This window comes from Penicillium canariense, assembly GCF_028826845.1.
Source record: "Penicillium canariense strain IBT 26290 chromosome Unknown utg000006l_segment0_segment0, whole genome shotgun sequence".
In the NCBI taxonomy this organism is placed as follows: domain Eukaryota; kingdom Fungi; phylum Ascomycota; class Eurotiomycetes; order Eurotiales; family Aspergillaceae; genus Penicillium; species Penicillium canariense.
The window spans coordinates 1531988-1553377 of record NW_026622733.1 but is presented as its reverse complement, the minus strand read 5'-3'; the positions used below and the strand labels follow the sequence as shown (position 1 = coordinate 1553377).

Sequence of the window (21390 nt, the reverse complement as noted above, 5' to 3'; positions counted from 1 at the left end):
CCTCTTCTTCCTCCTTTCATCCTCTAACCTCCCCCTGTTCAGTACCTCTACGCACGCCGTAGAATCTGAGCAATTTCAGGATCCTTCTAGTATCTTCCAAAGAACTACAAGAATTCATTCTTGATAACCGTCACCATGGGGTACGTCGCTCCTCGTCGACCCTGCCTCGGCAGGGGTCGCTCACAGCTCTCTGCATCATCCAAGAGCTTCTACTGACTCGATTTTACAGTAAGGATACTCGGTCTCACATCAACATCGTCGTTATCGGCCACGTCGATTCCGGCAAGTCGACCACCACCGGTAAGCATGCGCTCCCCTGCCACCTCCGCCTCGAGCCCATCGAGGATTCATCCAGACGAGCATACTAATCACTCTCCTTAGGTCACTTGATCTACAAGTGCGGTGGTATTGACACCCGTACCATCGAGAAGTTTGAGAAGGTAGGCAACCACAATCCTCACTCCCCCCTCGAAGTGTAAACAGGATGCTAACCCCTCCCTCACAGGAAGCCGCTGAGCTCGGCAAGGGTTCCTTCAAGTACGCCTGGGTTCTGGACAAGCTGAAGGCTGAGCGTGAGCGTGGTATCACCATCGATATCGCTCTCTGGAAGTTCCAGACTGCCAAGTATGAGGTCACCGTCATTGGTAAGGATCACCGCCCCTCTATCGCCGCCCAGCGCAATAACAGCCTGACTAACTGGCCTTCCTCCTTCCAGACGCCCCCGGTCACCGTGACTTCATCAAGAACATGATCACTGGTACCTCCCAGGCCGATTGCGCTATCCTCATCATCGCCTCCGGCACTGGTGAGTTCGAGGCTGGTATCTCCAAGGATGGCCAGACCCGTGAGCACGCTCTGCTTGCTTTCACCCTCGGTGTCCGCCAGCTCATTGTTGCCCTCAACAAGATGGACACCTGCAAGTGGTCCGAGGACCGCTACAACGAGATTGTCAAGGAGACCTCCAACTTCATCAAGAAGGTTGGCTACAACCCCAAGCACGTCCCCTTCGTCCCCATCTCCGGCTTCAACGGTGACAACATGCTTGAGCCTTCGCCCAACTGCCCCTGGTACAAGGGCTGGAAGAAGGAGGGCAAGTCCGGTGAGATCACCGGTAAGACCCTGCTCGAGGCCATTGACGCCATCGAGAACCCCGTCCGCCCCTCCAACAAGCCCCTGCGTCTGCCCCTCCAGGATGTCTACAAGATCTCCGGTATTGGCACTGTTCCCGTCGGCCGTGTCGAGACTGGTATCATCAGCCCCGGTATGGTCGTCACTTTCGCTCCTGCCAACGTCACCACTGAGGTGAAGTCCGTTGAGATGCACCACCAGCAGCTCAAGGAGGGTGTCCCCGGTGACAACGTCGGCTTCAACGTCAAGAACGTCTCCGTCAAGGAGGTCCGCCGTGGTAACGTCGCCTCTGACTCCAAGAACGACCCCGCCATGGCCGCCGCTTCCTTCAACGCCCAGGTCATCGTCCTGAACCACCCCGGTCAGGTCGGCGCTGGTTACGCTCCCGTTCTGGACTGCCACACTGCCCACATTGCTTGCAAGTTCTCCGAGCTCCTCGAGAAGATCGACCGCCGTACTGGTAAGTCCGTTGAGGACCACCCCAAGTTCATCAAGTCCGGTGATGCCGCCATCGTCAAGATGATTCCCTCCAAGCCCATGTGTGTTGAGGCCTTCACCGACTACCCCCTCTTGGCCGTTTCGCCGTCCGTGACATGCGCCAGACCGTCGCTGTCGGTGTCATCAAGTCCGTCGACAAGTCCGCCGGTGGTGCCGGTAAGGTCACCAAGGCCGCCGTCAAGGCTGGCAAGAAATAAGTGATTTGCGGATGATACAAGAGATGCCGTGATGAATTTTTTTCTTACAAAAACGCTTGATGGATGGAGCTAGACTTTGCTGTGTAGTGCCAAAATTACTACATACAGATTCGTGACTCATGTCAATTTTTCTTTTTTTGTAGATATAAATGTAGATGTAACTGAACAACGTAGATACCCACCCCTTGACGCTTGAGTCCCTATCTCGTGTCTTTTGACCCTCGTGTTGAGGGCGGGGTGGGGGAAAGTAACAAAGGCATTGCTTGGCGCCTCGGACTCACAAATCGCACCCGATGCATCCGCACTGCACAACAACACCCCGCCAACTGCACTAAACGCCCGTACAAACCTCGATCCTGATCCTCCGCCCTTTATCTTCTGGTTCTCCCCAACAGGCGAGCCCATCTTACCCTCCATCTATCTCCCCCGTCATTCCAGCACAAGTCGCCCGTCCACGCCGGAGCCGATAAGACCCACCCACCCCCATTGGCTACGTCACTGCATGTATACAGTGTGTAGCGATTTCTAAACAGCCTGGCGGGCCAGTGGGATTCAAAACCTTGATTCTGAGTCATCGTTTGGCGCTGCAGGGGGCTGAATTAACAAGTGTTGACTGGTATTTAAGATGAATGCGTGGGGTGGGGTGTAGGACGGCTTGCTAGGCTGGTCTGCTAATCTTGTGCCTTGCTCTACTTTCTCTACTCTTTTATCAATATACTATCCTAGAGCTAGGTTACAGGTAGGGGGTTTAGTACGATACGATTCTTATGTCTAGTGATTTAGGAATTGATAATTCACGTTGGCTACTAAGGGGGGGATTGGATATGAGTGAATTGGTGGTCTCTTCATTGATCTCGTACTCGTGATCTTAGTCTCATGTTACTATATTTCTAGGTATGCTTTAGTTTGCTAGCCTACGCTCCTTGGAGCGATGGCCATATCCAGTTCTTGGATCGAATTCGATGGAGAGCGCTTGGTATCGCATTGGCTAGTATTCCATGCGAAGCTGCGATCAATCATCGAGCACCTATCGTGTCTCTGTCTCTGTCTCGGGGTATCAAATATCAAGTATCACTCAATGGCGCACAAATGCCAACCTCCGCTCCTCAATCGCTCTCATCCTCTTCCTTCGTCGACTCCTCCTCCTCGCCAGACTCCTCCTCCGACTCCGACTCCGACTCCGCCTCCGACGCAGCCGCAGTCGCCCTCCTCGAAGACCGTCTAGGGCCCTCGCTCTGCCTGGCATGGGCACTCGCCCTCCCCTCCGCCATGCCGGGCCCATTCGCTGACGGTTCCTCCTCTGTCGCCCCAGTGTCACGCACGCCGACAATGCCCAAGCTGCGTCTCAGCCGGACCTCAAACTCCTCCCTCTCCTCGCGCTCTGCCCGCGTCAGCGTTTCCCCATTCCCATCCGCATCCTGAACTCCACGCCCATAAACCTCCCTCACAAGCCCCGCAACCCCCCCACTCCCAACCTCCATCTTCCCCCGCGGACCAACCATATACTCAATCACCTCCTCACCCCCATCCATCTCCCTCGTCCGCACCAGATAGCCCTCCCGACACAGCCGCGCCAGCAACCGGTCCGTCCGGTCGATCGGCGTGTAGTCGTCCGCGTTCATGCGCCGCAGGTACCGCAGCAGCTTCTGCTCCGCCAGGCTGCCGCCGTTCAGCGAGATGACGGCGACAACGAAGCTGTACAGCGCAGTGTAAGTGCTCTCCGTCTTGGTGGAGGGCGCTTTGGTCGGTTGGAGAATGGACGGGACGCGGTAGGCAGCGGGCAGGGTGCTGTTTAGGATCCAGGACTTGTTGGTGGCGGAGGGTTTCTCGGATTTTTGGGCCGCTATGGTGGAAAACCAGTCGGGTGAGTCGTGTGCAAGGAGAAGGCAAGAAACATAACCCACTACGAAATGGGGATGGGGCATAGAACCCTACTCACCTCGCCGCTGCGTAATAGTAACCTTCTCGCGCGCCGGCAACTCCACCATCTCCATGCCGAACTTAGTGCGCAGATGCTGCTGCGCCGCGTCAAAGACGATCCGGAACTGTCGCGTGCCCTGCTCGCCCAGGACCTTGGCGCTGATATCGGTGCGCCGGATGGGCAGCCGCGAGTACTCGCTCGCCAGGGCCAGCCGCACCATCTTTTTGACCATGGCATCTAGGCTGGAGGGTGCGCCGGCGCCGTCGCTGTCAGACATGTCGGCTTCTGGGGATGCGGATTCGTGCAGGCGCTGGCGTCGGGATGTTGACGGGGAGGGGTCGGCCGCGGCCTCGGGCTGGGGTTCGTTAGTTTGAATGCGAATGGGGTGGGAATGGAGGGTTGAAGAGGGACGGGCGATGCTTACTGCACGGCGCTTGCGGGTTAGAGACATGCTTGTGCTATGTGCTGTGGTTCTTGTTCGAGGGCTCGGGAAGTGGTGGAACTGGACGCGACGCGACAAGTCGGACGGTGATTTTGCCAGATCGGGTTAGATGGTCCGTGCACGGTTCATATCTTGGGTCTGTGGGACGAGAGTATACGCCGCAATTTACAAGTGACTCGATGTGGCATTGTGGAACAAGTTCATTCATGAAGACGTAGGTTGAAAACAAGACATAAGAATTGTATTAAGAAAGATTCCACGAGGGATTCAGGCAGTCTTTGACGAGGCGTAACGCGGAGCAAGTAAGAACATACACAACGAACAATATATATTGGCGACCGCTCGAGGTGCCATTCCCGCAAGCAACTAAGCACAGCAACACAAGAAGGAAAAAACTAAAACATAAAAGCGCAAAAAACAAATAAGAATGGAGGACTACAAACGATCACGACGAGAGGTATAGTTTTCTCTAGCAAGACAAGACGGCACACAAAACACAAACGCTCCAGAGACACAAGAACGATCTAATCAATGGTTGTTGGTCTTCTCGTTCACGACTTCCTTCACCTCCTCCTTGGCGGTCTGCAGCCAAGTGCTGATGTAGGCCAGCGACTCGGATGACAGCACCAGGCTCGTCGTGATGAGCGCCTTGCCCGACGCGAAGAGGCCGTCCCCGCCGCACTTCTTGTACTCGGAGCCGTAGATCTCGAAGAGGTGGTGCTTGACGTCGCCCGCGACGCGCACCGGGTAACCGGCGGTGTTGTAGAGGGTGCCGCGGATCTTCTGGGTATCCTCACGGATAATGGGGAAGCGCGAGTCGATCTCACTCAGGCCTTGGTCGCCCAGCGAGTCGGCGCGGGCCAGGTAGGGTGCCACATAGCTGTAGGGCGTCGAGAAGTAGGGCAGGACGGGCTTGGCGATGCGAGCGTAGGCGTGGTCGCTGAGTTCGAGGGACTTGGCGCCGTACGGGTTGCTCTTGAAGCGGGTGATGGAGTCGGAGACGACAGGGTAGGAGGTGAGGTGCTGGAGGGGGGCACGGTGAGGTTAGTTTTGGGGGGCAAAGGGAATGGTGACGTGGATACAAGGACGAGAGGATGGAAGGGTCTTACATTGAGGAATTGAGAATGGATATTCTCGCCATTGACGACTGGTTCACCCATGTTGACGGAGTTAGCGTGGGGCATGAAGTCGCTGAGAGGATGGCGAGGTATAGGAGAGAAGGGTTTCTCTGGTGGAAAAGATAAGGTGGGTGTGGGAGAAAGAAAGAGAGGGAGAGAGAGAGAGAGAGTGAAGAAAAGTAGGAGGAGGGAGGAAACAGGCTCCCCAAAAATGCAGTGGGCTGTCGAGGTCGACTATACAGTTTCACATGTGATTGCGCCCTCATTATGCAATTGGCCTCAAGGCGGTCCTAGCGCAATCGCATCATCTGTGCACTCTGTGCTCCCGGCTCGTTTGACCTGCTTTTCCTGCTGCGCGCGGTACTTGGTCCTTGGTACCTTGTTCGAGTTGTCGAATTGAATTTCGCTGCTTATGCCTTAGAACAGACCTCTCGCCCCCTGGTGATTGGATGTTCGCTACTACCAGACCTCTTCCCTGCCCCAATTCTGTTGAGCGACGCTCTCGTCCCCGTCGCATTTACTTCACGACACCTTGATAAGCTGCGCTCACATGTGATTGCGGGTCCAACATCGACGCTTTCATCACGGCTCCACCAAAGGTCCCGGCCTTTAGCCGCAACCTCACGGGCCAGCGAGTCCGGCTTGCCTTCCCAGCATTTCTCGGGTCGTTCTCGCCCCCTCGAGATATGCCGGGTTGCCTGCCCGTCCACCCTCCGCCCAGAGCAAACAACAAATCCACTGGTCCCAACCACGGCCACTGACGCGCTCGACTCTCTCACCACCCCGCCATAAACTTTGTTCCACCCATCGGGACCCCCACCCTCTCAACACCCATCCGGGGCGAGATGCACCATCTCTTATCAGCCGTGGCCGGCCTGCATGCTTTAGTGTTATTACTGCCGTCTAGATGGCCGTGACGCCTGCAGCCCGGGGTCGACCTGCTCATAGTCCGCGAGTCCAGCCTCGCACCGTGTATCCACTCATGGCCTGAGCGTCGCCTGTCCGAACCGAGCACACTTGGCTCGCCCATTCACAGCGGATAGAACTCGCGCGCACGAGAACTCGGCCGTAAATGGCAGAGGACCCGTCCGGACCTTTCTATTTCTTCCTGGCTACACGACCCCAAGGATTATACGGTACAGGAGGATGATCGTTGAGCCGGCCCGCCGCACCGCCGCACCGCCGTACCGCACCAAGTTCTAGTCCTGATTTGATTTCGAGGTCGAGGTCTGGCCAGGCGTCACAATCGGGCCCGGGGCGCTGCACGCCGGCGTGCGACTGGCGAGCCGGGTGATTCGTCGCACAATCATCCGACCCTGGACGATTGGTGTTCCCTGGCGCACTATGAAACCGTTGAGGTCATCACTGTTGCGACCTAATTATTCACGGGAGATTCAGTCAATGGGACATCCCCTTAGATGCCCGACGGGGCGTGATGCGCTTCTAAGATTCCCAAATTCTAGGGTCAAGGCCGGTTGGTGGTCTGTGGTACGTTCCTATCTAGCGGACGCCGGACGTGGTACTGCAGTTAGTCATGGCCGTCCGCATAAATTGGAAGGATTTCATTCACGTCATGGACCTTTGCACAAGCACATGCTTCTGGGCCTTTTGATTTCGTCGGCCAATTCGTCCATCGTGGAAAGTCCTGGGAAAAAGGGACTGAATTGGTGCATAGCGTCGAAAAATCTTGTGGTGCTAGTCGACAGAAGGCAATAAGTGGCCGATCTGGTGGCGAGCCGCATAGTGAACAAGCCGTAAAAATAGATCATGACGAATAAACCGCATGGAGCCCAAGCGGAGGATAGAATGATGGATGATTGGCATAGTTGCTACTCATGCTCGCGAGGAATTGCGGCATGCTCTATGCGGGAACATTTTGCCTTTCCTGTACCTAAATGTTATTTCCGAGCCAGTCGCGATGCATTGCATAGTGCAATTTCGCTCTTCGGTTCCCATACGCCTAGCCATTGCAGTCTGTTCTCGACAATCCCTTCTTCATGCAGCCGCCCGTGGCAAGTTGCGTCACCCCTGCTGCATGTTTTGCATGTCGGACGTTTTCTTTCTCCCTTTTCTCGGGGTTCCTTGTACGCCCATCTAGGTAACGGTCGAGAGAGAATACTACCTAATCGAAGGGTATGCGGTGGCAGTCGATCGAAGCCACATTGGCAGAAGGTCCTATCGGAAGACCGCATGCGTAGGTGGCGGATTCCTCGCAATAGATTCCCGCAGCACGCATCTCGGCTGTAACTGCCCTCGTCCTGCCGTCAAACCGCGGAAGCTCATGATAATGTCTTTGTTTGGGTTTGGGCGAGGGATTTCACATGCCAGGCTGAAGGAGAGGCCTAGCAACAATGTTGTCGTCCTAAAGAATCCGTTGATGTGGTTGAGATAAGATTTTCAATTCGATCACATGGACCCAAAGCCACAGGTCACCTGGGCATCTTTACCGGTAGTTTAAATCTGTTAAATCTGACGTGAACCTACGATGGGCAGTGGGAAGGGCGTGTAGTTGGCGCACGAGGAAGGGCCAGAGGCCGACCTGGTGCTCGGGGGACGTAGTGTGAACTGGGAAGGGAAAAGTATTGGGTCATGTCACACCGATAGGACACCTAGCAAGCGCAACGGGCAATTAATCAAGCTGGTGCGAGTACGATGCATGTGGCAGGCGCTGGAAAACAGGTGGAAGCAGATGAAAAAAAAGTAGTTGTTCATATTTTCCATTTCATTCAAGCGGACGCCATTTCTTTGGGGCGCCGCCGTTCAAACTGGACTTCATCGATACATTCCCGATTCTGTTTCCAGCTATGGTATATGTCTTCCAGTCCGTTGAAGGGACCGAAAGTGCTCGACGCTTTTTTCCCCTCGCCAACCCCTCGAGCCTGCGCGCTCAAAACGACAAAACGCCCGAGTAACCCGTTCAGAAACCTGCGAAGCCAGCATGTCAGTCAAAACCGTCCAGGAAGAGAGAGGTGCTCAGTCGGTCGACTCGATTCGGAAAAAAAACGTACGCAGAGGAGTGAAGAACCAGCGGTTCTTGCCGGAGGTGTAGCGGTCCTCCAGAGCCTTCTTGACGGTCTTCTTGGCGTCCTCGCGCTGGGAAACCTCCTTGAAGGTGTCGTTGGAGACGGCACCCTTCAGGCCCTCGAGCTCAAGGGTGTAGCGAGTGGGCATCAGGTGGTTGTAGTTGACGACCTTGATGAAGGGCTTGATGCGGCTGCGGCGGTCGACGAGCTTCTTACCCATGCGGCGGGTAACCTTCAGGGGGTAGCGCTCAATACCGGCGACGACGGCGAAGGGGAACGGGTGCGCCTTGGTGCCAGTCTCGTTAGGCTGGACAATGACGACCTGTAGAGCCGCGATAGATGCGCTGGTCAGCCATTTTTGAACATTTCCCAATACTCGAGTGTTCCATCTCCGTTCAATTTGATTGCCCAGATTTCTCGGTCATCTCGTTGAAGGCCCCTTCTCTTGCTCTGCTGTTCCCTTCCTCTCCCAACTCTCGTGTTCTGACATTCGGGGGAGATAGAGGCGGAGTGTCGTACCTTCTTACCGGCAAAGCGGCCACGGGTGATGATGGCCACACGGCCGACTTTCATGACTGTTGCAACATTCTCATTAGTATGGAATCGGTAGAGGAGGTCGTAAGGATCGGATACGCACACTTCATTGTGAAGGTCCCGGTGGCGGCGAGGTTTTGGCGGGTGGTTTGTCGAAGTACGGAACAGTCGAGATCGAAGTGTTCGTTTTTTCGCTTGGGCGGGCAGAGGGTTCAGGGCAAGCGTGATTTGTGTGCTGCCCCATGATTGGGTCTTTTACCGACCCAGGAGCACTAGTCTATTATGGGATAATTTCCCCATTGGACAGTTATGGTTCGGGAAACCGGATAAACTCAGCGGCCGCCCAGAAGCTGCCAGATTTCACCGCCCCCCAACTGGGAAGTGGATCTGATGATGTAAGTGCGTAGTTCGGGGTTTGTTTACATGACGACGGTCGTAGTTGCCCGATGACCCCGTTGCTATGGGGCCTTGATGGCTTGATGATGTGGACGCCGCGTAGTGGCTCCTCCTCCACCTCCACTCTTCCTGTTATCAAGCAGATCTCCCGGTGATTGATGCTCTGTTACCTTTCACCGTCTTTTGCACGTTACTGTTGTTTTCTAGCGACCTCTGGTGTTGATATGCCTTGATGACCCTTGTTTTGATCCCTGCACGCATTCTCCTATTACATTTCGTTACTGAATCTCATTGTCAATACCTTTCTGAGACATCTTGATTCCCTCCACGCTTGACAAAACATCATGCCGTCCCAAGAGCGGGACGTCTCTTCCCGCGATCGGGAACTGGTTCGGCATCAAGGCACTCCCACCGAGTCCGGCCGACTTTCTGTTCCAATGTACGTGGCTGACCTTTCTGCATTTTATACCTTGACCTAGCAGGCAACATGGCCTTCATGGGTGATTTGAGATTGTCGCTAAAGCGTCGGAAACGCAGGTGGGACAGCTCTGATCCCGAGCGTGCGCCTCCGCCGCTGCCCTTGAACCCTCGCTCCATGAGTCCTGTGACCAGATCCAATGTGTCGCCCAACATCCAAGCCGTCGCTGCCAAATTCACCGACAAGCCAAGCGAACACGCACTCAGTTCCTACACAACAAACCCCATGCCCAACAAATCTTCATCCCCAGAGCGGTCCCTAGTCAAAGGTCATTATCACAAGCGCATGCAGTCACTACAGCCCGGAGACACAAAGGCCGATGCTCGCTCTGAGTTCCTCAACTACCTCGAGAGTCGTTCGCCGGAGCGACCTCTCCGCGCTACCATTATTGACCCGACGTCCAACCCGCAGGATACGAGCAAGACGTCCGATCCTTCAAGGCCTAAGACAGCAGATCGGGAGCTCCCTAGCTTCATGTCTAGCCGATATCTCTCAAAACCTATTATTGGAGAGAATACTCCTCCTTCTGCAACCATGCTGGCCATCCAAAACATGCAGCTACCGCCTGAACCCGACTCACCATCTCCCTCGAAACCTCCCAAGCTGATTGCCGATCGCTCAGCTGCAGAGACTCAATCTCACACCATGGATACGCTTGCAACGCAAATTCGTAGTCTTACCGATATTGCCAGCAACCTGCAGCGCGAAATGTCCAACTTGAGCCGACGAAGCAAGGACAATGCCACCGATCTCGTTAGTCTGAAGGCAGCGACTAATGCCCGCGACGAAGATATTCGGAAGAGTCTGAAGGATCTCTCTTCTCATTTAACCACCAGATTTCTGGATGGTGATCTTACAAGGTTAGAACTCAGTGCTCTGCTGAAGGCTGGAGATGGCCCTAATCCCGGTGAACCGGATAGTTCTCCCACGTCCAAGAGAAGCTACTCAGTCCCTCGCATGCCCAGCCCTAATCCTTTTGCCGCCCTCGATCGTGATACGTGTGTTTCGCCTGCACCGATTTCGGACGGCTCAGCCAGTATTGCTTTACTCGAAAAGGTGCTGCGCGAAATGGCTACAAAGGAAGGTGAGGAACGGCTCTTGGAACTTGTGGATGAAATCAAGTCACGTCCGGCTGCAACCGCTTCGGACAAAGACGCCGATACGAAGATCACCACGATGCTCGAAGAGATTCTCAACCTAGTCAAGCAAGAGCCTTCCAACAACGCTTTGGTGCGCTCACTGAACGCTCTTGAGACCGCCCAAGCCAGTGATACCAACCCCGACACTGCGCGATCTCGGTCGATAAGATCAATGGCGGACCCAACAGCAACAGTGCGAGCCCTGGAAGTGCCGAAGGGTGACAGGGCGAGTAGGCTCATTGCCGGAAACGAGGACATGCTTGCCATTCTCCAGAGCGTGAAGAACAGCGTCATGGAAAGCGGTGGCATGACCAACAGTGTGAAGGCTTTGGTTCGAGAGTTGCGGGGAGAGGTCTTGGGTATGGGTCGTGACATAGCCCGCAAACTTGAAACCATCGAGTCGGATCGAGCAAACGGCGAGCAGCAACAGCAACCCCAGTTTGCGAGCCCGGAAGAGATCGCCGCTGTTGTAAATGACAGTCTCCACGATCTGAGAGATCAGCTGGCCGCTACTATCAACGAAAGCCGACAGCATTCCTCGGACTTGTCCCAAATCCGAGCCGCGATGAACAGCGCCGAAATCTACTCAGCTGTCAAGAAGGCCCTCGACGAGTTCGAAATCCCCCAGCCACAAGCAGCCGAGCCACACGGCCCGACTATGGAGAAGGAGGACATCCTGGAAACCGTTCGGGAAGCATGGGAGACCTACAAGCCGGAGATCGAATTGCAAAACTTTGGCTTGGAGCGTGATGAGATTCTGGACTGCCTTTCAGAAGGTCTCAAGGACTACCAGCCAAAGCATGAGCAATCTGTCACCTACGATCAGGTTCTGGCTGCTGTACAGACAGGCATGCAGAGCTTTGTTCCTCCCCAAGCAGACCATCCACCTATGATAACGAGAGATGAGATAATTCTTACCATCCGCGAGTGCCTCGAGAAGCCTGAGCCGGCTGCCAGATCTTTGGACGAAGATCATGTTCAGCACCTCGAGGCGATGCGCGACGAGATCCTTCACGCTATTGCAGAGCGTGCGCTTCCAGATACTTCTTCCAGAGGTCTGGATGAAGAACACGTTCACCATCTCCATTTCATGCGCGATGAAATTCTTCAAGCGATTGCAGACAGGGCAGTTCCAGATATTACTTCCAGGGGTCTCGATGAGGAACATCTTCACCATCTTCATTCCATGCGCGACGAGATTCTCAATGCCCTCACCGGATCTATGGCTGCCCAAAGCATGCTAAGCAAAGATTCATTTGACTCTGGTCTTGGTCGGGACGAAATCGTCAGTGCCGTCTCTGATGGTCTCGAGGCGCACTTCACCACCGCCAAGGAGATGGAAGAGCCACGAATTTCCCGCACGGACATTGTGAATGCCGTCAATGACGCGTTCAATGCACAGCAGTCCGCTCTCAGTATTGGGACCGACTCCAACATCTCTCGCGAAGAGATCATGGCAGCTATTGTCGACGGCATCGAGATGTCACAGAAGTCCCAGGAATCAGCTCTCAGTACCAATGTGCAGCCCTCGATTTCTCGCGAAGAGATTCTGGACGCCATTTCAGAAGGACTTGAGAAATCACAGGAGTCCCAGAGGTCGGCCCTTAGCACCGATGTCCAGCAGCCAAGTATCACCCGCGAAGAGTTGTTCAACGCTGTTGTTGATGGCATTGAAAGCTCGAACACCATGACCCGTGAAATTGAATTGAACAAGGACGATCTCATGGAGGCCATCGGCGCTGCTCTTCAGGAGGCAAGCAGCTCGGCCAACCTGAACGTCGGTGACCAGGTGATGGAGCGGCTGCAGGATGTCGTTGATGGAATGAAGGAGGAATTCAAGCAGTACTCCGCCGCTAATGGCAAGGACACTGAGCAGGTTCTCGATGCAATCAAGGATGGCCTTGATGTCGTTCGGCGTGAGATTGAGTCCTACGTCGTCACAGCCTCTGATGACTCCGGAAAACTTGAGATCATCGACACTGTCAAGGAAGGATTCCGACTGCTCCAGGCCGATATGGAGAAGACGATCAATGAGGCATCTGCCAGCAATATGCCCCGTGGCAACCCTGATACCCCGGAGCTTCTGGATGCCATGGAGAAGGAGTTTGAGCACTTGCGTGGTACAATAAGTACCCTCCTTCTCCGCGATACTACCCCTGGTGATAAGGATGAGATCATCGACGCCATCCGTGACCTTGCCGAGCAGCAAAAGGCTAAGGCCGGAGATGGACAAGTCCTCAACACCCTTCGTGAGGAATTCGAGAACTTGCGTGAGCGTATGGACATGAGCGTTGTTCGCGCTGAGCCCGGATCTGAGAAGGACGAGATCATCGCCGCTCTCCGCGAGCACTTCGATAATTTCCGTGAGGAAACCATGTCCAAGAGAGATGGTGGCGAAAGTACGTTCTCTGCTACTAGCGAGCTGCTTGACGCATTCCACGACAACATGGATGCGATCCGTGATGATCTGAAACGACTCATGGACAAGCCGACTGATTTCGATACATCCTCGATACTCGATACCATCAAGGATGGCTTGGCCGACCTCAAGGTTGACATTGATTCCCTTCGCCAGTCCCAGGGAGAGGTGGATGGTGCCGAAACGACCCGTGGCGGTGAACTCATGCTTGCCAATGAGTCCGGCCTCGGAAGCGATATCGACAGCTTAAAGGTCTTGATAACTGAACTTCAGAGCAAGGTCGAGTCTATTGACTCTGCTCCTCGCGCTGCAGAGCCTGCTGAAGATGCCCTTAAGCGAAGCCATCTCGATGAGGTTCTTCTCGCCGTCCAGGAGGTTCAGGTCGCCATGGGTGCCATCGGTGATGTAGGTACCAGCCAGGAGTTACATGAAGCTGCTGCTCGTAAGGAGGATACCGATGCTATCCAGGATATCCTCATGAGCACCAAGGCGCAGCTTGATGAGATGGCCTTTCCTGCTCCAGACGAGATTGCTACATCCCAACAAATTGATGCCCTTGAGACCATGGTGCGCGAGGCCAAAGACACCATCGCCGATCTGTCAAGCCGCTTCGAGGCCGATGCTCCTACGAAGGCTGAGATTGGCTCCCTAGAGGGGTTGATCAAGGACGTCTGGATTGCTCTCGACGAGTTGAAAGGGAAGACCAAGGAAGGGGAGGAGGCGGATGAGAATTCTGATACCGACAAGCTTATGAAATCCGACCTCCAAACCGTGGAGGCGATGATCTTCGAGGTCAAGTCTCAAGTTGATGAGCTGAAGCTGCCAGATGTGGAGACACTTCCCACCAAGGAGGAGATCCAGGAGCTTTCGGCACTCGTTACCGATTTCCGCGAAAAAATGGAGGCCAACAACGAGATGTCTGCTCAGGGCTTTGAGGCCCGCAAGGTTGAGCATGGTGGACTTGCCGAGAAAATCGAGGAAGCCAAGTTTGTGGTTGGCGAGCTTGGCGACGAGCTCAAGAGCAAGCTTGATGGTAGCACTGAAGGTCTTACCGAGCTGAAGCAGCTCCTGGAGGGACTGGCGATAAGTGCCGAAAATTTCAGCACCGTCGACAGCATCAAGGAACTGACCGATCTCATCAACCGAGAATTCGAGCGTGCTCGCGGGGAAGAGGATGCAAGCAGGCTTGACAAGGAGGAGCGCGATGCTGCCGCCATGGTCAAGCACGACGAGACGCGGGCCGCCGTTATCGTGGAACTCGGAGCCAAAATTGACGAGAAGATTGGAGAGGTCATAGCTAAGTATGAAGACGCTCATGCCTCCCTCCACTCCAAATTCTCGGAGGCCGAGGAGCGTGATATGGCACATACCGAAGCTGTCACCAGCACCAAGGGCCTCGCGGAGGAAATCAAGCTTGTCATCGGCGAAATGGGTACTAGTGTCAATGAAACCTGCGAGCGCATTGGTGTCGATACAAAGACTCTTTTCGAAAAGGTTGATGAGTCCTACAACCGCATGGAAGAGATGCAACATGAAGTGAAGGCACAGCAAGAGCAGTCTCGCGGTGACACTGAAAGGGCTGCTGCCGCCACTGAGCGCGTTGAGAGCAAGCTCCTTGAATTCCACCCCCAAATTCTAGAGACCGTCCAGGAGATTCTCAATGTTGTCAACCAGCACTACGACCATTCTCAAAAGTCCGCTGAGGAGGTCAGGTCGGAGCTATCTTCTCTCCCCAACGCCATTCCAACTATGCTGCCAGCCTTGCCTCCTCCAGAGTCGTCTCGAGATCTTGATGATCCAGTCCACGATAAACTCAACGATCTGCTAGAGCACGCCAAGAACAACCAAGTCCAAGAAGTTCTCACTACGCTTCTTGATCATGCAAAGAACGACCAGCTTCATGAAAAGCTTGATCGTGCTTTGGACCAAGGCTCTGGTAACGAGCAGATCTACGAGAAGCTCAACCAACTCCTCGACCACGCCACTAGTGGCACAGGATCTGTCCATGAGAAATTGGATACCTTGCTTAACCGTCCCGCCCCTGCATCGGATTCTGAGAACTCTGTTACCCAGATGATGAAGCTTGACGAGATGCACAAGGACATCATGGAAAACACTCGTCGCATGAACGAGATGTTCGCTGCCCAGGCTGTCCTGGTAGCCGAGGACACCGAGCGCAAGCGCCGGGAGGCGGAGGAAGCGGGTATTGCCTTAGAGCGCCGAACTGCTCAACGAGAGCAGGTAGAAGCTGAAATTGTTGGGTTGCATGAGGAGAAGGACTCTCTTTTGAAGATGATCCACACTCTGAAGACCGAGAAGGACGAATTGGTCAAGCAAAACACCAAGCTCAGCAAGGAGGTCTCCGGCCTCGAGACTGCTCTCGAAATCCGCCACGAGGAGATGCAACACATGGAGGACCGGGCTGACGGTCTGGAAAAGCGCATTCTGGAGGGTGTTCTTGACCATGCCCGCTCCGTGCTCCTCAGCCGTTCCAATAGCGTGCATGCCATGAGCCTGAAGCGCAACCGCAGTGCCCGCTCTTCCCGTACCCGTGCCCGCAGCCCTAGTGTGATGAGCACCGCCAGCACGGCCCGCGACTCCAAAGATGCCCGCAGTCTCCTTGGCAATGGAGTCGGTATGGCGCTGAAGCGCCGAATGCCCAACAACCTTCAAGCGGGTACCGCTGCCATCCAGCCAAACATTGGCAAGGAGCGCCGAATTCTGAGCTTGAGCCATGTCACTGGTAATCGGGGCGCTGATCGTCAGGCCAGCGCCAACAGCGGTATCACTAGCCTCAAGCGCAGCCACTCGGTCAAGTCTAACTTTGCTCTCCGGAAGACTTCGTTGCCTAATCGAACCTCAGTTGCAAACAAAGAGAACGAAGCCTTCCCTGAGGAAGAGGAGCCGGAGAGCGAGGCAGAGAGTAATGCCGGAACCGATCGCCGGACGAGCTATACTAGCGCCGGTCGCAAGACCTCCTATGCCGAGACCTGCACCGACAGCATGGTGAGTGGTGTCACTGAGAGCGTGGCTTCAGCCGACCGTCGCTCCAGCGGTGTAAGCATCAGCACAGCGGATGCTAGTACCGTTGACGGGCATGCGGACGTCCCAGCCAGCTCCATCGCTGATGATGACCACGTGGACGAGCAAAGCTATGTATCCGACAGGGAGTCAGAGTCAGACGATGATGCCAGGACCGCCAGAGAAGATAATGATAACGAGGAGGAAGATGCAAAGGATCCAGAGACCGAAGATGAATATGACGCACAGGATGCCATCTCGGATACTGCTTCCGCCATGGAGGCCGAAATTTTGAAGTCGCTGGAACCGGCAGGTGACAGTGCCCTTGGTATCGAGTCAGTCGTCGGTGCTACTTGAATCTCTTTTGTTCCTTGATACTCGGGAGTTTGGTTTTTGGACATGTCTCCCTTTCTTTCATATACCACTTGTGTTTTTTTATGGACTTGTATGAATTCCTGTATGAATTCCTTTTGTGTTCTATTCATGACTTTATTCCTTTCTGATGTCTCACTGATCTCCTGCCATAGTCATACCGTAGTCAAGTAGTCATGTAGTCCGCTGCTCATACTTGTAGTCAGTAGCACCCCCTGTAAAGTCCTTGTGAGCATCCTCATCGAGCGAGGTGTGATCACCTGCCGCGATAGGCAGGTGGTCAGGTGACGTCTCAATGTGTGTGGCTGCCTGGTTGCCTGAGACCGTGCCGAGGCCGCTTGCTCCGAGGCGTCACTCCGCTTCACTTCTTCCTTCAGCCTGCGCTGTGCCTGGAGCCCTCTTCCATAAAACCAGGGTCTGCCGGTGCCGCTGACTGCTGGATGGAAGACAGGGCACAACCCTTCGTATCTCTGGCATAGATATCCACCACGGACCTCATCCCCGACTCCCAGCTCCCCACTTTGACAAGAGCTGGTCGTTAGGGACCTCTCCAGACAATATGCTGGACCCCCTGAGGCCCCCGCCCGCCTGGCTGCGGAGCTTCATCGAGCCGTACGCCCTCGCGCTGAACAGTCCGACCCTCAGCGAGCACATCCACGAGGTGATCGGTGCCTTTGTGTTCTACCAGTTCATTCACTCGGTGCTCTCCCCGTGGCTGTCGCCGATCCTCTTCCCCCGCTCATACCCGGCGCTTAACGCCCGCACCAAGTTGAATTGGGATATCCACGTCGTCTCCCTTATCCAGAGCGTGCTGATCAATGCCGTCGCGCTGTGGGTGATGTTCGTCGACAACGAGCGCCAGTCTATGTCCGTGGGCGAGCGTGTCTCCGGGTATACTGGTGCCTGCGGCATGATCCAGGCTCTGGCCGTCGGATACTTCATATATGATCTGATTGTGAGCGTGGCTCATGTTCAGATGTTTGGTATCGGGATGCTGTTCCATGCTCTCAGCGCGCTTTGGGTGTTTAGCCTTGGCTTCGTACGTTTGATTAACCCGGCCTTGCGGTTGTGATGACTCCTGGTAACCCCAACTAACATGGTCTTTGCTCATAAACAGAGACCATTTCTCAATTACTATGCGCCTGTCTTCATTCTCTACGAGCTATCCAGCCCCTTCCTCAATATCCACTGGTTCCTGGACAAAGTCAACATGACCGGCAGCCGCGCCCAGTGGTGGAACGGCATGCTCCTCCTCTCCGTGTTCTTTTGCTGCCGTCTCGTCTGGGGCACCTGGCAATCTATTGTCGTCTACAAGGACATGTGGTATGCTCTCCAGCAAACCTGGTCGGCATCCTCTTCATCGCCTCTCCAGGCCCCCACCGACATCAATGCCCATGTCTTTGAGCTCCGCGACGGTGCCATGTGTGTTGATGAGACCTGCGCTCGTGCCAATGCCGAAATCTCCCGCTTCAAAGAGTACACTGTCGGCGGCGTGCCGACCTGGTTGGTACTTACGTATGTCACCTCTAACCTGATCCTGAACTTCTTGAACTACTTCTGGTTCTCCAAGATGGTGGACACTGTTCTCAAGCGCTTCCGCACCCCCCATGCCGGTGCTGCCGAGGACAAGAAGAATGCAGTCGAGAAGTCTGCCAAGACGGAGGATTTTGCGCGCGATGTCATCCTCGAGGCTGCTGCAGCTCTGGAGGAGGAGGAGGAGGGTGGGCTCTTGCGGGGTGAGCTGCCATTGACGCCCGCGCAAACTTCGTCGGCTATTGATGCTGGCCTTGGCGAAGAGCTGCGGCGGCGTAGGGCAGAGTTGATTGCTAAGGTGCCTCTGCCTGGGGCATAGCGCATGGCATACACTTTTAATAGAGGTTTGGTAGAGCGAGCTGGGAGGCTCGCCCCCATCTCATCGAATGGACCAGTCTCAGGAGCTGGTCGTGTGATGATCTTGCTTTTGTTTATCTTGTGCAATAACGCAATACGGCATCGTGGGAATCATACTGGTGTTTCCATTAGCTTCTACTATTTACATAGGTTCCTTTCTTCGCCCAATTCAAGCTGAATCTGTACCAACGCGTCATCCTCCCAGGGATTCTCCCGCGATGTCTGCCTGTGGCATATCGTGGCCAGCCGACAAAGATCCCTTCAAACGCAGGTTATAGGCGTATCTCCTAGTCCACGGATAAAGGGGACATGCTCGGCGGCAGGAAGTCGAGAGCCTGTGATCTCAACATCTTGGATCATACTGCGCATTGAGGAACTGTGAGGTTTATGGTATTTCCCCAAATCATTTTGCTCCCCTTATAGCCGGCGACGAGAGCGGGGTTGGTAAAAGTAGATGCACCTCAAGAAACTTCAAGTAGGCAAGCTTCAAGCAACGCGTATGCGCCTCGTAGGATGAAAGTCCAGCAGCTTGCTCTGCGATAGATCACTCCACATGCCACACCATCGACTAGACGGAATGACGGTCCACCAAGAAGGCCAGAGTGCAACCTCCAGTGCTTTGTCTGGCAATTTAGCGCCGAGAAAAGACACATCCTCCGGAGCTTGAGTAGTTTCGAGATGGCAGATTTGGCAAGTTTGGAAGGGTTTAGCAAGCAGGGGTGGATATATCAGGTATCCGTAAAAGAAGCAGTTTGCCGTTTAGAAAGGGCAAGGGGACACGAAGATTCGGGGAAACCAGGAGCTGCAAACGGATGCTGAAGAGAGAAGAGAATGTCACGGCCACAGTGAACTCGATTTGAAGAAGTATAGGAAGATTGGAAAGACAAGTTCATGAACATCAAGATTTTGAAATGGATAATTAGCCCTACCATACATACCCTAACTACACCAGTCCTAACACCGCATAAGCGCCACAATCAGAAAATCAAAGTACATAAAGAGGCCGCCATGGCGGCAAGAATCCACGAATTCAAATCACCGAGGCGCTGCGGCCTCAGGCTTTGCCAGCATATACCGCACGGCCTCCTTCGCCACAGGAGTCTCCCAGGCGCTCTCGGAGCCTCCACGACGGAACTCAGGACCACTGCCATCGCCAACACCATTAGCATCACCAAGAATAGTCTCAAGATCCCGACGCTGGGAGTTGACCCAGCGACGCAGGAAGGTGGCGGGGTCCTTGCTCAGGGCAGTGTAGAAGGAGTGGCGTGCGCGGGAGTGGGTGAGAGCCTGGATGATGAGCGCGACCTGGTCATCCAGCGAGGCGATCTGGCGCATGCCAGCTGTGTATTGGGGGTTCTGCGTGAGAGCCATCATCTTTTGGCGCAGAGGGTCTTCGACTGCGACCTGGATGTCGTAGATGGTGGGAGTGGGCTCCTTGTGGAACTCCTCGTCGACACGAACAGTATAAGGAAGCTTGATCGGGTCCATAGGGCTAGTGTGGGGCGCGATGCTCTCTGGGATCTGGGGGAAGAACATTTGCTCGCGACCAAAGATCTAAAAGTGGTGATGGTTAGCCGGCGTTTTCGTCAATCTAGAACAAAGAAGTTCCTGAAAGAATTGCATACCGAGCGCAGGCGGTGGTCACAGCGCACTTGTCGCTTCTCCTCGTCTTCTTGTAGCTCCATTGCCCGAATGTAGTCCCAGATTCCGAGCACGATTCCGCTTCGCGTCTCCTCCTCAACGTCCAGCACCTCGGCGAGTTCCTTGCTCAGCTTGTACCGTTCGGGTGTCTCATCTCGCACTAGGCTAATGGTGACATTCTGGTTTTCCTGCGAGCTGCGAGTGAACTGTATGCTATCGAACTCGGCATTCGGGGGTGCTGACGTCGCGTTCGGTGGCACCTGAGGCTTCGTCCAGCTGACAGGTTTAGCCTCATCAGGAACGGTGCTGGCCGGCTTATCAAAGTCGACAGTGATAGTCTTGAAGAAGTGAGAGAAGCGCTGGGACGGCTTCTTTGATTCAGACTTCTTCGAATCATCCGCTTCATCCTTGTCCTGATCCATCGCATCGCCCTTGTCACCCTCTTCATCATCGTCTGGAACGGTGGGGTCATTATTATCATCTAGCAACCGGCCTTCAATGCGCACTTTGTACCGCCCCGAGCCCGGGTTGCTGCCGGTTCCCTGCCAGGGCTGGTTCTCGACGGTATTGGTGATCCAGATTCGCAGGGTGCGGTACTTCTTCACGGTTTTGCTGATAGAGTCTTGGATGTCCAGTCGCTTGCGTACAATGGCGGCATCCAGTCGCTTCTCGAGGTCGCGAAGGTTCTTGTATTGATCGACACCCTCACCGATGATCACCTCTTCGACGCCATCGGGAATGTTCTTGTCGGTCGGCTTGCGGCTACGACGGAGGGTCGCGTCGTTAGGATGGGGCATTGCGCGCTGCGCGGCCATATACTGGGGGTTGACGGCGTGCTGGGGCATTGGGACAGGCATCGCGCCAGCTACTTTAGGGTTAGACGGGCGCGGACGGGGAGGTTGGAAAGGGGACAAACCTGGTCCTGGGGCCCGACGGGGTGTGGCTGGAGACCGTTGGGCGGTCGGGGGATAGCCCCGGGCATAATTTGGCTGCATTGGAGCGTTCATTGCCAATCAAGAAAGAAGTGGCCCCGGCGGGATGGAGTGGGTGGAGGATGAGGACGGGCGAGGAGGACAAGAAGTCGCGATTCTTTTGCCGCTCAGCCTAACCCGATTCGGCAAGTCGCGAACAACAGTCAAAACGCACGCTCTTTCTATACCTCCAGTATACCTT

The 21390-nt window shown here is 54.8% G+C and overlaps 7 protein-coding genes across 7 annotated transcripts; 3 read left to right on the top strand and 4 right to left on the bottom strand.

The window, feature by feature from the left end:
* Positions 1 to 135: 135 nt before the first annotated feature.
* N7482_008547 (translation elongation factor EF-1 alpha) lies at positions 136 to 1823 on the top strand (the record flags this gene model as incomplete). The annotated part of the gene is made up of 6 exons (XM_056690671.1): positions 136 to 140; positions 230 to 300; positions 382 to 440; positions 506 to 644; positions 716 to 1671; positions 1731 to 1823. The coding sequence occupies 6 exons, from the start codon at positions 136 to 138 to the stop codon at positions 1821 to 1823; spliced, it is 1323 nt and encodes a 440-aa protein (XP_056540436.1).
* Positions 1824 to 2929: 1106 nt separating this feature from the next.
* Positions 2930 to 4195, bottom strand: N7482_008546 (MAGE domain-containing protein; the record flags this gene model as incomplete). The annotated part of the gene is made up of 3 exons (XM_056690670.1): positions 2930 to 3666; positions 3763 to 4099; positions 4169 to 4195. 3 exons carry the CDS (start codon positions 4193 to 4195, stop codon positions 2930 to 2932), a joined length of 1101 nt encoding a protein of 366 aa, XP_056540435.1.
* A 519-nt stretch (positions 4196 to 4714) lies between these two features.
* N7482_008545 (putative pathogenesis associated protein Cap20) lies at positions 4715 to 5370 on the bottom strand (the record flags this gene model as incomplete). The annotated part of the gene is made up of 2 exons (XM_056690669.1): positions 4715 to 5209; positions 5296 to 5370. 2 exons carry the CDS (start codon positions 5368 to 5370, stop codon positions 4715 to 4717), a joined length of 570 nt encoding a protein of 189 aa, XP_056540434.1.
* Positions 5371 to 8221: 2851 nt separating this feature from the next.
* N7482_008544 (60S ribosomal protein eL27) lies at positions 8222 to 8971 on the bottom strand (the record flags this gene model as incomplete). The annotated part of the gene is made up of 4 exons (XM_056690668.1): positions 8222 to 8229; positions 8313 to 8649; positions 8847 to 8902; positions 8965 to 8971. 4 exons carry the CDS (start codon positions 8969 to 8971, stop codon positions 8222 to 8224), a joined length of 408 nt encoding a protein of 135 aa, XP_056540433.1.
* Positions 8972 to 9601: 630 nt separating this feature from the next.
* Positions 9602 to 16671, top strand: N7482_008543 (uncharacterized protein; the record flags this gene model as incomplete). The annotated part of the gene is made up of 2 exons (XM_056690667.1): positions 9602 to 9696; positions 9795 to 16671. 2 exons carry the CDS (start codon positions 9602 to 9604, stop codon positions 16669 to 16671), a joined length of 6972 nt encoding a protein of 2323 aa, XP_056540432.1.
* Positions 16672 to 17245: 574 nt separating this feature from the next.
* On the top strand, positions 17246 to 18538 carry N7482_008542 (TLC domain-containing protein; the record flags this gene model as incomplete). The annotated part of the gene is made up of 2 exons (XM_056690666.1): positions 17246 to 17725; positions 17804 to 18538. The coding sequence occupies 2 exons, from the start codon at positions 17246 to 17248 to the stop codon at positions 18536 to 18538; spliced, it is 1215 nt and encodes a 404-aa protein (XP_056540431.1).
* Positions 18539 to 19611: 1073 nt separating this feature from the next.
* N7482_008541 (SWIB/MDM2 domain-containing protein) lies at positions 19612 to 21212 on the bottom strand (the record flags this gene model as incomplete). The annotated part of the gene is made up of 2 exons (XM_056690665.1): positions 19612 to 20130; positions 20202 to 21212. The coding sequence occupies 2 exons, from the start codon at positions 21210 to 21212 to the stop codon at positions 19612 to 19614; spliced, it is 1530 nt and encodes a 509-aa protein (XP_056540430.1).
* Between the last annotated feature and the right edge of the window lie 178 nt (positions 21213 to 21390).